Consider the following 15,945-nt stretch of genomic DNA (forward strand, 5'->3'; position numbering starts at 1 on the left):
GGGGTTACTCACAACACCAGGGGGTTACTCACAACACCAGGGGGTTACTAGGGATTACTTACAACACCAGGGGGTTAATCACAACACCAGGGGATTACTACCAACACTAGGGGGTTACTCACAACACCAGGGGGTTACTCACAACACCAGGGGATTACTCACAACACTAGGGGGTTACTCACAACACCAGGGGGTTACTCACAACACCAGGGGGTTACTAGGGATTACTTACAACACCAGGGGGTTACTCACAACACCAGGGGATTACTACCAACACTAGGGGGTTACTCACAACACCAGGGGGTTACTCACAACACTAGGGGTTACTCACAACACTAGGGGTTACTCACAACACCAGGGAGTTACTCACATCACCAGGGGGTTACTCACAACACTAGGGGGTTACTAGGGATTACTTACAACACCAGGGGGTTACTCACAACACCAGGGGTTACTCACATCAACAGGGGGTTACTCACAACACTAGGGGGTTACTAGGGATTGCTTACAACACCAGGGGGTTACTCACAACACTAGGGGGTTACTAGGGATTACTTACAACACCAGGGGGTTACTCACAACACCAGGGGTTACTCACAACACCAGGGGGTTAATCACAACACTAGGGGGTTACTAGGGATTACTTACAACACCAGGGGGTTACTCACAACACTAGGGGTTACTCACATCAACAGGGGGTTACTCACAACACTAGGGGGTTACTAGGGGTTACTCACAACACTAGGGAGTTACTCACAACACCAGGGGTTACTCACAACACCAGAGGGTTACTCACAACACTAGGGGGTTACTAGGGGTTACTCACAACACCAGGGGTTACTCACAACACTAGGGGGTTACTAGGGATTACTCACATCACCAGGGGGTTACTCACAACATCAGGGGTTTACTAGGGATTACTTACACCAGGGGGTTACTCACAACACCAGGGTGTTACTCACAACACCAGGGTGTTACTCACAACACTAAGGGGTTACTAGGGGTTACTTACAACACCAGGGGGTTACTCACAACACTAGGGTGTTACTAGGGATTAATTTACAACACCAGGGGGTTACTCACAACACCAGGGGGTTACTCACAACACTAGGGGGTTACTCACAACACTAGGGGTTACTCACATCACCAGGGGATTACTCACAACACGAGGGGTTACTCACAACACTAGGGGTTACTCACAACACCAGGGAGTTACTCACATCACCAGGGGGTTACTCACAACACCAGGGGGTACACTGTGTCTGTGCTCACAGCCCACCTAATATCACATGAGCAGTGTTTTGTTTCAGCACCTGACAGTCAAATAGAGTTTGCAGCTTGAATCATCAGCGTCAGTCACACAGTGATCTGCATCTGTGCCATGTGTGAAGACATGTAGAGGATCTGGAAACAACAACACACGGAGAGAAAAACAAGCAGCTAGAAGAGGCATCTTCTGACTGGCAACAACAGTCAACGTGCATGACAATTCCTCATTTAATCCAGACCCGAGCTGTCCGTGGTGCCATGGATGTGGTGTAGATGTGGTGTGACATGGTGGAGAGGCCAGCTGGAGAGCATCTACGAGCCAAACTACATGCGTGTGGAGAGAACAGAGAACTGGAAAACACTGTGGTGACAATGATGGAGGCTGGGAGTGCAACACTTTCTGCTCTTGGAAATGTAACGCAATGTTGTGCAACTTCTACAGAGCTGTAAAGAGCTGTACAGGGCTGTAAATAAGCATCATTATCATTATCCATTAATCTGCAGTTATTTCTACATTAATGGATTAATGGTTTGTCAGAAAATAGTGAAAAATGTTCATCCCAGTTACTCAAAGTCCAAGATGTCTTTAAATGTCTCGATAACTTGACTTTAATATCAAACAGAGAAAAGCAGATCTCCATATTTGAGGATTAACGATCAATTATTAAAACGGTTGGAGATTATGTTTCTGTCGATGGACTAATCGTTGCAGTTGTGAGTCAGATTCATATTTTATATTTTAGGTTAGTTTTTGGCTCTCTGTAAACTCACATTACAATTCCTTTAACGGACATATATAGTCTCCAGATAAAATAATAATACTAACAAAAGTAGTTTGCTGAGGAGTCATCATGTATTAGAAACTTGAACTTGAGGATCATAAACACACATCCACACTCATTATAACGTTATAATGAAACATGTGATTTACATCCTCACTGCTTTGTGGGAACGCTCCGGGACATTAACACATTCATTGATGGGAAAGTTAAAGCAGGAGAAGCTGGACACAATTCAAACTCACATTAGGAGCAATTTAAAAAGATGCTTCTAGACAACAAGTGATTTACAGTCAACCACAGTGAAATTGATTCAGTAAACGGATCATAATTATCTTTCCTAAAAGCATCCCCAGTGAAGATGCTTCCCACTGAGAGGAGCATCGAAGATCCTAAATATACTTGAGCCTGGAAAGACGTGCGTAGACGATAATAGAAACTTCAGTTCAGTGTTTGCCACCATCAGGCTGCCCCACTTCAAACGGCCGGGATAGAACACACGATTTCGACTCTGGAAACAGCAGCCCCGCTCAGGACTGTGGAACAGCTGCTGGGATGAGAAGCAGAGTTCAGTGCACCCCCTTCTATTATCTGAAACATTACTCTGGGTTTCCTGCCAGCCAGTTTCCTGTGTGAGTGTGTATGTGTGGAAGGAAGCAGCGGACACAACACAACGCTTCTGCAGGACATTTCAGGTTTCAGAAAGCACAAAGTTACGCCCTTTAATTAATTCATTTAATGTCTTCTCCCTGATCAAACAGCCATGTGCTTCATAGAGAGATGGACTGGGGTGGCTGGCAGTGCATTAGAGGGGCAGCAGGAAATAAACTGCAGCATTAATCAAAGAGAAGAATTCTCATCAGCAGACACCGGAAACATTATTTTCTTTATCCATTAATCTGCAGATTATTTTCTTGATTGATCGTTTGGTGTATAAAGTCAGAAAATAGTGAGAAATGTCCAGAAGAGAAGAGTCCAAGTTTAAATGTCTTGATATTCACTTTAATATAAAACAGAGAAAAGCAAAACAATCTGCACATTTGAGGCTGAAAACAGCTTTTAAAAGCAGGAAACATTACTTTATTAGTTGAAAATCGTTGCCGCTCGGCCTTCATTCTCTCTTTAACTTCAGTAAAACTTATGAATTTGCTCATCTAAAAGCACCACTAACTACACACTGCACACATGTTCCACCACAGCCAGACATTTTCCACAACATGTTCTAATCTTCTAGGAAGCTTCACTTCACCACAGGATTCAAAACCACTTGCAGAGACTTGAAACTTTATAGCGATATCACATTCTTTTGTATTTAAAAAAGCTATTCATAAATAAACATAAATATGTGTCCGGTGTGTCTGCAGACTCCCAAAGTTTCCTCTTTTCCTCCTGCTCTATCTGTCAGAAGCGTGTGTAACAACAAGCTACTCGTACCATGGTGTTCATAGCATCCTCAGAGTACCTGCTGAATCTACCTCGCTGCCCGCCATCGTGACTCCCTGCTAACACGCCACGAGAGCCTTCCTGAACGCCCATCATCTGAGGATCCGTGGATTCACTTTACTGACTGAATCATCCTCAAACTCACAGAAACTGTATGTCAGAGGGTCAGAGCACAGATCTGATCTGCTGGGATTCAACTGCAGACCTGGAAGCTGCGAGTTTCACTGTTAAATAAAAAGAATCAACTCTTCAACAATATTATCATCATCAGGCAGAAAGAGCAGCGCACACACACACCACCGCCCTCCTTCCTGCATTCCTCAGAGCCGCTGCAGACTTAGTGGGGGAGAGTTTAATGGATGGAGGTCAAAGGTCACTTCCTGTGCATTGATTCAGATTTGCCATGAGGAGCTGAGCATTACAGCATCAACACGTTTGATATGTACCGTCTAAATAATGGTGGAGCTGATGGTGGTCCCCCACTAAAGGTGTGAGAGATCAGAGTAAATATTTTGTATTTGGTAACATTAGGTGACATGTGCTTGTATTTCCCTCAGTGTTCAGCTGGAGACACTGATGAGTGCAACATGTTCCTGATGCAGAACTAATATAGAATATAGTTTGTCTTCTCCGGACTCTTAAATATGGCTTCACAGGACTGTGAGTGTTACTGTACATGTGCAACAGAGCTGTAGCCATTCATCTGCTTTTAAACATCCATCATTAGAGTCATTGTTCATACAGAAATGTGGTTCTGTTCATGTTCTTAACTGAAAGTGTGTAACTTGCCAAAAGTTTTAACAAATGAATATATCTCAAGAAACATAGCTGTGTAAATGATTGTCTTGATCTCAGTATGTGAAGAAAAAGGTATTACACTTCCTGCTGTGTAAACTGTATATGGTTTATATAAGGGGCCTCACATGCTGACCAGATGTTACACACACACACACACCGATGGTGAAGTAAGTCCTGCCCCCTCATTTCATATTCAATTAGCAGAATGAGAGGAGGATGCAGACCTGACTGTATCCTGTGTGTGTAATGGGAAAAGACATAATGAGGGACATATGGTCACATGGGGGGGGGGGGGGGTCACTGACAGCAAAGTTCAGCCAGGTGTTTGAAGGTCCAGGTGACAGGTGATCCAGGTTCTACAGTTGGTCTTTGATGAAGACGTGAGCTGAATGTTCTCACTGAAGCCCCTTACAACCTCAGGAACCTTCCCCTGAGTGAGTGAGTGAGTGAGTGAGTGAGTGAGTGAGTGAGTGAGTGAGTGAGTGAGTGAGTGTGTATGTGTCATCAGTCATGTGAAATTATTTGTCCAGAATAAAAGCTGGTAAAATGTCACTTTATTAGGTTTTAATATGTTTTCAAGGCGGGAAAGTATCCCAGCAGTATGTGGTCAGTTTATGAGAATAAAGTCCTGCTAAGTTTTCGGAGATGTGAAGCGGCGCCGGCAGGGCGCTAGCGGGTGCGGCTGTACACCGAGCCGGAGAAGTCTCACACATAAAACAGGCGTCACTTTCTCATAAGTCAGTGGACTAATATCTAATAGTCTTTAGACTGCGGTGGAAACGCAGACAACAATGGGCGGAGGGAACCTTTCAGTTCCATGAGAAGTAGTTGCTGGGACTCACAGACGCAGTGGATGTTGAGGTTTCCCTGCTATTAGCAGTGGTGCAGCATTACATATACACACATATAGCCAGAAGAGTGAAGTTAATAAAAGTTGTGTACTCCCACAGCACTTCATTCACTTGTACTTATAAGGAGTGTACACACTTTACATCTCTGTGAAAGTCGTTCCTCAACTCAGCTGTTCATGTTTCATGTTGCAATTCAGTGGACAAAAGAAAATCCTTCATCTTAATCTTGTTATGTTTCATTTCTATGTCTCAACAATCAACAGATATTATCTGTGTCTCTGTCACATCCCACTGGAGTCATTCTAATTCAATGGAAAATAAAGTCTGTATATAATTACAACTTATTGCGTTTCTGCTGGAGTGCCTCAGGGAAAGTGTTAGTTTCAGAACGACGCAGACGTAAATATACAGTTTGTATAACATGAAGAACACTTTCAGGAAATGAGCAGAAAAAGTAATTAACCTAGAGTAGCCCTTTAGTTATTTCTAATAGAGACAATAATTCAGAGAATATTAAACATCCGGAAACAGAAATAGATGTGAGCGTTGATCAGTTTGTGTCGTGAGAAGTCGCTCCTTCAAGTTATAGAAGAGTAAAAAATGAACTCAATTACTTCAGTAAAAGTAATGAAGTATTCTGAACTGTGCTAATAAATGATGAAAGTACTTAATGTTACACCACGATGTAAAACGCTCAAATATACAGATATACATATACCAGAATTATTACTATAGATGACACACAATAATCTTAAAGACACAACTTTCTATAGTTAACTATTTACACATCACAGCAGTGACCTGAACATCACCCGGACAACAACTGAACATCACCTGAACAACAACAACTGAACATCACCCGGACAACAACTGAACATCACCTGATCAACACCTGGACATCACCCGAACAACAACTGAACATCACCAACAACTAAACATCACCCGGACAACAACTGAACATCACCTGATCAACACCCGGACAACAACTGAACATCACCTGATCAACACCCGGACAACAACTGAACATCACCTGATCAACACCCGTACAACAACTGAACATCACCTGATCAACACCCGGACAACAACTGAACATCACCCGGACAACAACTGAACATCACCCGGACAACAACTGAACCCTACACACTGAACATCACCTGATACAAAACCCGGACAACACTGACATCACCCGGACAACAACTGAACATCACCCGGACAACAACTGAACATCACCTGATCAACACCCGTACAACAACTGAACATCACCCGGACAACAACTGAACATCACCCGGACAACAACTGAACATCACCCGGACAACAACTGAACATCACCTGATCAACACCCGTACAACAACTGAACATCACCCGGACAACAACTGAACATCACCCGGACAACAACTGAACATCACCTGATCAACAACCGGAAAACTGAACATCACCCAAACAACTGAACATCACCCGGACATCTCCTGAACAATATAATGACTCCTCTTAATTAATTCTTCTTTTCAGTTGGCAAACCACAAAACTGCATCACAGCCAACATCTGGAGGACAGACAGGCTGATTAAATCCATACAGCCTGATGACAACAGTTGCATTTGTGTATATTGAGATTAAAAAGTCTGGATGACAGAGAAGTTACTCTGTAGTGAGCGAGTATCAAAGTGATGTTTTATTGCAGCCCGTCTTCTTGAGGCTCCGTGTCCTCACTGGGCAGATTATGTTATAGTTTTGGAAAAGTTCAGTTTACACCGAGCAGAAGTTTCAGTCTGGGAGCAGAAACAGAGAAGATGTAGTGAAACAGCAGAGGTGTTGTGTGTGCTTCTAATGTCATCAGTAACCCCCCCCCCCTCAATCAAGCCTTTGACTTTAACTAACTGTTGCTTTCTTTACATTAGGTCGTTCTACAACAGTTTTAGCAGCACCGCTGTGTGGCATGAGATGAACAGAAATAAACTGAATGAATCGTTACATCACATTTATTAATGTGACATTAATCCTCAACTCATATTCATGGCTGTGGCAGCCCTAGGTTAATTGTTGCTGGCAATTGACTTCATTATTCTGCAGGTTGTGTGACAGTTTGTAAACGTATGTTTCATAGTTTTCTGTTGTTAAACTTCATCGAGACTTTTCTCTGTTTTAAATGCTTCGTTCGTTCGATTATTATTTAATCATAAGTGTGATACTGCTGTAGCAAAGTGCTTTTAACTCTGAGAACTGACCCTTACTCGTTCTAATGTTAACAGGGCGTATTTCTCTTTCTTTATATTTAGCCTTGACAAAACACTAGCAATGGGTTTCTGGTTGGAAAAACATAACATTTCATATTCAATTTAAATATCAATACTCCAGGGGATAGCCATGAAATTCAACTCTGTACGCTGCACTTTAATCTTGTGTTCACAAAACTATAATTAGGTTTGCGGGACTCAGGCCTGCTCATAGTGGACATGGAAAGAAAAGGGGCTGCTGCTGGTTCACTTCCCTCCTCCTCCTCTTCTGCTTTGAGGACTCAAATTGGTTCCAGATGCACTCTCTCACGGCTAGCCTCCATAACCAGATCACAACATGAAAGCGACGAAAGAGAGAAGTTTCGCAAAACTCGGTGGAGAAGTAAGGAATGTATGGCATTCGTACACAAAATAAGTGCAGGGAGGACGTTGGACTAGAAGCCATGATCTTCCCCACATGGTGATATTTATTACACCTTTTGGGATTTTCTGAGACCTTCAGTACTCTCACAAACCTTTGGGAGACAATGTGCACCCCAAATGAGGATCTAAGAGCTGTGTTTCTTTCATGTTCCTGGCAGATGTGTCAGGGAAAAAAACTGTACAAAGTCATATTTAGCCAGAGCAAATCCACATCCTGCACCCATGTGGACCCAACATCAAAGACCCGCCTGTTAGAGCAATTTATAACCCTGCCCATGGAACCCCTCTGATAAAACCCTGCTGAAGGAGGCGAGGATACACACTGATATTAAAGAGTGACAACAGCTGAAGTCTCTTGAGAAGACTCCTCGCCAAATGGCTCAAAAATGTAGCAACAAAGTGCAAAGTGGCAGCTCCATGTTGACTCAGACAATTAACAAGTGAAAGCAACTGCAAGGCCTGTTGTGCTACAGCACCAACACACACCTCTGTGTTTGTCTCGCTGACTTCACAACTCCCACACAATTAATTAGCACCCTGAAAAGATGATAGACTTAGTTTGCTTACATGGGGTTGTTTTCTTTAAGCCACCAGACTCCACTCAAAACGACAGGCTTTTTTATTTTATTTTTTCTCATTTAAATAGAAAGCTAGTGGAACATGATTTAGCACTAAATCCTTATCTACATACATGTGGAATATTACAAAATCCACTTATCAATACATGGTATTAGTTAAAATAACTTTCAAAACTTCTAAACTGTATTTTGGAGAGAGAATGATATGGAAATAACACGCCAACAAGTTAAAACAGGAGGTATTTTATGGAAATAAATGTATTTTGAGGGGAGGGGATAGATGCCGAATGGCAGAAGGGGTCCTATTGATCCTTAAAACATCTTTATAATTATTCATAGAAGCTGTGTGCATGTGCTAATAACGAAAGAGGCGAAAAAGTTATAATTGTTCATGGCGTTTGCCGTCGCTCTAACGGTCACTTTTTCCCGATCCGCTATGTGAGCTGTTTTCTTCATATTCGCGGCTTTTTGTCAGCCAAGGAACAGAACAAATATACTTTACAAACTATTACCAGCAGTGAAATAAAACAAACTAAACGGAAAAGCTTAAACAAACTACGTCATAGTAGTCGTTAAAACTTAAAGATGTTACTGTTCTCAGAAAACGCTACACAGGATGCTAACCATACGTCTCCGGGAGCGTCATGCTAACATCCATTCCTATAATGAATTAACTCAAGATATCGTCGCTTTGCTTTTCGGCTAAGATATAAAACTAAAATCCACCAATAAAAATCATTTCTAGAATAACAAATATGCAATCTTTAATTCGGCGTGCAATAAATACACTAAATATGATGGGATTCAAACTTTTATAATTGTTTCCCCCCGTTATTCCCACAATCAATTTACACCTAGACACTCCGTAGTGGGCGGTAGCTAGCACTGTGAACTAGATAAAACATAAAAGGTTTTATTGAAAAGGTATGGTTACTGTACATTTCGTTGGCCGAATTTACCAGAGGACTTCTCAGATTCATAAAACATCTGTATGAAGGTGCAAGGTGTTCAAGTTCACTAATAAGGAAGGGAATGTCAAATTGTAAGATTTGTGAATGGAGTTCTGCGTGATGTTCTCACTAAATAAAAGAGCGAAATCTAACAGGATGCCAGCTGTCAATGAATAAAGCAGTTATTACCGACCAGCACCAAACAAAGAACAGGTCTTTAAACTTGAAGTACAAACTGTTTTATAATTTTTCAGAAGTTACGTTATGTTTTAGTAACGTTTTAAAGAGCCAGGCGGAGTTCTGGAGTTCTGACATGCAGGAATGATAGACAGACTCACCCTGAGCGCGGAGCGGCTGGCAGTAAAAGTTTACGGCGAGGAAGAAACTGATTATCTGGAAACACACACGCATCTTATTGAAATCCTAAAGTGCATCGTGGACAAGAAGACATAGAAAACACTGGTGCTGTGAAATGCTCCATGAATACCCCGTTAACTCTCTCTCCCTCCCTCCCTCTCTCTCCCTCCCTCCCTCTCTCTCTCCCTCCCTCCCTCTCTCTCTCCCTCCCTCTCTCCCTCCGGTGTTTGGACATGCGCAGAACGGAGAGAGCCGCCGGTGAACAGTGACCATCCCTCAGGTCCACACTTTACTTTTTATCACATATACTTATATTTATATACATAACATTGGGGCTTTAAAATAAAATATTGTAATGATTCATGTAAACTATGTAATGGCATTTTATTCAACATTAAATAAATAAATATGACTATAACAATAGAAATACATGTAAATATAAATATATAAATGAGTCAATATAAATCAGTAAATTAATAAAGAAATATTTATTGTCAAAGGATTACATTTATTCATTTTAGGGGATTTTTATTTCTTATTGCCACATTTATTTCACAGCTCTTTTTATTTTTATTTTCATCTGTTATATTCAAATGAATGGGGCTATGGAATGCCATTTTATTCAATATTAAATAAATAAATATGGCTATGAAATCATTCCTGATGGGCAAATGAGGCAATAAACATATAGATAAATGTGAATATAAATATATAAATGAGTCAATAAATTCATAAATAATTAGATTTATTTTCTTTTAAATTACGTTATGTTCCAAAGGACTACATTTATATATTTTTGGGGACTTTTATTTTATAATGCCACATTTATTTCATAGCTCTTTTCTTTTTCCATCTTTTATATTCAGAAAATGGACTTGAATGGAATGAAGTTGTGAAATGTACTTATTTGAATGCTTTTTAGAAGCTTGAGACATAGCAAAAGACACAATTCAGCATTGTTTAGGTATGAGTGTGTGTTGCCAGGTTAGGAGCCACTGTTCAAGACAACAAATATTATGCAAATATAGGTACAATTACTTGATTCTAAATATATAGCTTAGAAATATAAAGCCAGTTCAAAGGTGGTCTCCATCTCATGGCCCGAGTGTGGATCTTGGGAGACTGTTTTTTCTGAAGTCATTTTGTGTGTTATCACTACATATCTTTGGCTTTTCGTGTGTCATTTCACACCGCGCCAATATATGATGCCCAGAGGAAGGGCTCCAGAAGTCAGGTGACGTTTATAAAGAGCGAGGAAGTCTGCAGAGGAGGGTGGGCGTTGTTCATCTCACGTGTGAAAAAAGCTGTGATGGTGCGTCTGTTTGGGAAGTTTACGCTGTCTACTTAACTTACGTACGTGACTTAACTTACGCATTACTAAACTTACTTATTGAAGCCCAAACCGAGATCTTTTCTCAAACACAACCAAGTAGTTTTGTTTGAATTCACAGCGTTAACCACGTGTTTAAAACTGGAACAAGTTGGTCGTTAAATTACACACGGAAAGCTTAAAATGTCCTTAAGAGTGGTATGCTATTTAAACGTCTTCCCAGGAGATCATGATGTCATGATAAGAGCCATTCACTTCCCAAAACCATCCGTGACCATCCACGACATGTGAACAGACCTGTGCTTCATTGCTCTGCTATACGTACGTCTTCACTACTTCTCATATTGTGAAAGACGGATATGGCGATTTGCCAACACACCCATCCAGCGACAGGAAGTGTTTTTTTCCCTGGGGGCCTCCCAGTCTGTCCCCTCATTGTCCCTCTTAATGCCGTGTCAACAGGGCCAGGCGGCTTTTTGTGCCGCACAGCCGTCAAACAGCAGGGAAATCTGTGTCCAGGGAGACTTCCTCTTTTGTTAGGGGTCAAAGGTTGTCAGTGAGGAGGGTGTCAGGGGCCGGAGTCAGCACTTTGGCCCCATGTGGCTCCATCATGCTATCGACAGGCATGAATAGTGAGGGGCCAGAGAGAGAGAGAGAGAGAGGGAGAGAGAGGGAGAGAGAGAGAGAGAGAGAGAGAGATCGACTAGAGAGAGAGAGAGAGAGCAGAGAGAGAGAGAGAGAGAGGGGAGATGAGATAGAGGTCCTCAGATATCATAGAAGGAAGGGGCTCTCTCGGCTCTTCTAGCCTCTCCCACTCGCGCGATCTTGCTCTCTTCTCTCGTTAGCACTTTTTCTACTCACTCTCGTCTCTCTCGCTCCTCTCTCTCTCTTCTCTCTTCTTTTGCTCTCCCCCCTCCTCGTCGCTCCTCTCTCGCTCGCTCTCGCCCGCTCTAGTTTGTCTTGTTCTCTTGGCTCCCTTTCTCTGTGTTTCTCTTTGTTCTCGCGCTCTTCCCTTCCCTGCGCTTCCCCCGAGCGCTCGTGAGTGAGGGAGGGAGAAGGAGAGTGTTCTGAGATATTACAAGTTTTCTGACATTAAATATGTAAATGAGGCATTATGTAATGTAACTGTTGGTGAGTTTAGGAGAAATCTACACACACACAAAGTTATGAACGTCTGTATTTGAGTTGTTGCTACATCACTCTTCAGGTCGGGTGGCGCAGTACGTGGCACCCACCAGTGTTCGGTTGGTGCTTTATATGTATTTATCTGGCAGATCTTGTTTTCCTCACTGATTGAAAATGACACACACACATCTGAGCGGCACACTAAAGTGTGTGTTGTCACAGACGCTCCATCTGTCACCGGCCCCCACCTTCAGACGGACATGAAGCTTGTGAAGAATCCAGCGTTGTTGTTTTCCATTAGGCCTCTGACGCCGTCAGATATTTAAGTTCAGTTATTACACACATTTACAGATGTCCGCCTGTGTGTGTGTGTGTGTGTGTGTGTGTGTGTGTGTGTGTGTGTGTGTGTGTGTGTGTGTGTGTGTGGTGTCAGCCGTGATGGATGGACGACAGGAACATATGGTTTACTATTGTTATCCAGTAAAAGCTGGTGTGACATGGATGAGATGAGCCAACATGAGCCACCTGTGACAGCTGGGAGCTCTGTGTGTGTGTGTGTGTGTGTGTGTGTGTGTGTGTGTGTGTGTGTGTGTGTGTGTGTGTGTGTGTGTGTGTTTGTTGAGGTTGGTTTAGGTTCACGGGGAAAGTGGAGAGCAGGAGTTCGTAGAGGAGTGAGCTCATCAATAGAATAACATTTCTCTGCATTGCATTGTCGTGTAACTAATCTTCTCGATATACAAGCAGCTCATTACATCTCATCCAGTGTGTTGTTTTTAACTTCACAATGTAAACTTCCCCCAAGTTCTCTCTTTATCTTCGGCTGTCTCGCGGCGATCCGTCCCACGAACCCGCGACCCCGCAACCTGCAGCGCTCATCGCTCTCAGGACCAGAGGGGAGAGTAGAGAAGCGTAATGTCTGAAAACAATATGTGCCCTGCGTCTGATTGAAAGACATGAATATCTCAGAAGTCTGAAGGAACGAGATGTTTCTCATGTCCACCTGAACTCAAGTGTGTCACCAGGACGCATGTCAGTACCTCAGACCAGGTGTGGACACATCATTTATGTCAGAGGACTTCGTCAGGACGATAATAACAAACCTGAAATCTTTCTTTCTGTTTTTTTTCAGATTTTTAGCACTTTGGGCTGAAAGCCCCAGAGACTCATGAAAGCCTTAAAAACAATTGGAACCACATTTCACATTAAGTGAAAGCAGAAACACGACCGGCCTCCGTGTCAGTCGACATGTCGCTGATCCCGAGAGAAACACGGCGTCTGCTCTGTCTCCTCCAGAGCTCAGAGACTACACCTCATCAAGCCCCATGTTTAGACTCACGTCACACGCGTTCTAAAACACCAACACGTCAGTACTTCTATACGTTCAGTCTTTCTCTCCCTGGACTGTGTTCGTCATGGATTCTTTATCTAATTGTGGAGTTTTCTGCTTCTTCTTCTGTTATTGTTTGTTTTTGTCCTGAAGTGGAGGGTGGGGGGGTTCTTAGTTTTTCATCATCTGGATTGTATCTGTCTGTCCAATAAATAAAGGTTAAGTTACTCTTTAATGTTAATTGTTGTTAGATGTCCTTAGATCACATCGCGTCTTCACATTTAGGAATTGTTCTTCACTTTAGTTTTATCTGCTCAGGACAGACAAGGCGTTACTGAAGGATCAGCAGCTCTGAGCTCCCTGCACACTTAACATCATGTAGGAGGATGGAAGGCTGTGAGGCCCACATCTGCTAATGTGTGTGTGTGGTATGCACGCTTCATAAGTACCTCCTCACATGTGCAGCGCTGCCACACAGCTTACATGTACACACACATATGCATTCATCCTGAGCAGAGAGTCTCAGCTGTTACACAACACACCAGCAACCTAAAGTTTATGTAGTGCAGCACCTTCACAGAGCTTCATGAGTCACTGTTAAAAATAATAACCATGCAATCCATACGAGCAACAACAGACCTTACAAACAGTGGACACTACAAACAGCACAAGTCTGCAGCTGCTACATGTGGACCGTGTTTTAAATAATGTCCCTCTTTGAAACACAGAGCTGCACCTTCAGAGTTGGACACACTGAACACACTGACCTGCTGAGTTTCAAATGTTTACGATCCATCATTAAATCTTTCACCAACAGGACGTCGAGGAGCGCTGGCTTCATGCAACTGTTGGCGAACATCTCCCTGCAAAGCAAGCCGATATGTGGAGCTGAATGTCACTGAACATGTTCCTCCTGATGCTGAAGCTGCTTTGTCTGTTTCACTCTCATGTCACGTTGTTCTCCGTGGTTCAGCTGTACTGCTGCTATGTTTTTTTAACCACACACACATTCACGAATGCTTTTATAACTATATTAAATAGAAATGTGGTTAATCGAATTTATTATAATCTATATATTTTAGGATTTATGCACGATGATGACTATGCATGAGCATACAGGGCTCTTTTGTGAGGCGTCCTGCAGATGTTCAGGAATCAAAGTTGTAAATGACTTTATTATATTGTATATTGTATTTGTACTTATACACCGACCACAGTATTTGTGTAAAGAATTATGTATTTGAGCTTAAATATTAAGTCTAATGTTCCTCGATCGCTGCCTGAAATGCAGATGTGTCAGCTGTCTGCTGAATCTATTCAGTGAAACAAATAACACATCTGACCACAGTCTTTACCCGTGTTTGAAAAACATCTATAAAAAGACACTTTTAAGGCCACAATTACCCGTTCTGTCTGTATGTGGCTGTGTTAAACCACTACTGCATAAATACAGCTGCATACATGTCTCAGTGGGAAACATTCAAACCTGATGCAGAGTGACTTTCATTTATTTATGCTTCTGAAATGAACAATTATTACATCAGAGTTCATATCTCCTCATTTACAGGCAGCGACACATCATTTAATATATCAGTTATAAATACATCCAGTCTCTCCTTTTCAGTTAGAAACATGTAAACAATACATTTCTGATAATAAAACGTTTGTGACTTCAGAATTCACTTTTCGTTTTTCAACCACTGAGAGTCATCTATAAAGTTTACACATCCAGCAGACAGATTAAAGGTGTAATGTAACATTTCCTCATTAAAATGTGTTTAGTAACTCTCCCTGTGTTGTTTATCCAGAGAAATGTGTAATGTTCCTGAAGGTAACGTTTCCTCTCTCTCCTGTCATGGTGTCATGTCATCAGTCCTGTGTTGTATATGTAGTGAGACAGAGAGATGTGTAATGTTCCTGAAGATAACGTTTCCTCTCTCTCCTGTCATGGTGTCATCAGTCCTGTGTTGTATATGTAGTGAGACAGAGAGATGTGTAATGTTCCTGAAGATAACGTTTCCTCTCTCTCCTGTCATGGTGTCATTAGTCCTGTGTTGTATATGTAGTGAGACAGAGACATGTGTAATGTCCCTGAAGGTAACGTTTCCTCTCTCTCCTGTCATGGTGTCATCAGTCCTGAGTTGTATAATGTAGTGACACAGAGAGAAGTGTCATTTTATCCAGTTTTAAGACACTTTTTACATCTTGGTGCTTTTTAACTCTATATTTGAAGCGGATGAAGGATTCATCAGAGCTCTGTTGATGAACACGAGGTTGAGGAAAGCTGCAGGCAGTGAAACCAAAACATTGAGCTGAAAGATGCTGAAAATTTAGTAATCCTCAAGTGACACATTTATATTAAACACAAGTAATTTTACACTTCTTTAAACTCGTGTTCGTGCAGAGTTGTCTGCACCTAACATGGACAGTCTTGTTGGTTTGTGGGCATCTTCTTTTTATTTTAGTTTTCCTTAAATCAGCA

The 15,945-nt window shown here is 42.0% G+C and overlaps 1 protein-coding gene across 1 annotated transcript in view; it reads right to left on the reverse strand.

The window, feature by feature from the left end:
- reck (reversion-inducing-cysteine-rich protein with kazal motifs) overlaps window positions 1–9,797 on the reverse strand; it is a 33,100-nt gene extending 23,303 nt beyond the window's left edge. The window contains exon 1 of the mRNA XM_029427929.1: window positions 9,663–9,797. Coding sequence (XP_029283789.1) covers window positions 9,663–9,735 — 73 coding nt within the window. The 5' untranslated portion in view covers window positions 9,736–9,797. The remainder of the gene's footprint in view (window positions 1–9,662) is intronic.
- Between the last annotated feature and the right edge of the window lie 6,148 nt (window positions 9,798–15,945).

The sequence above is a fragment of the Cottoperca gobio genome, unplaced genomic scaffold (genome assembly GCF_900634415.1).
Source record: "Cottoperca gobio unplaced genomic scaffold, fCotGob3.1 fCotGob3_405arrow_ctg1, whole genome shotgun sequence".
In the NCBI taxonomy this organism is placed as follows: Eukaryota; Metazoa; Chordata; class Actinopteri; order Perciformes; family Bovichtidae; genus Cottoperca; species Cottoperca gobio.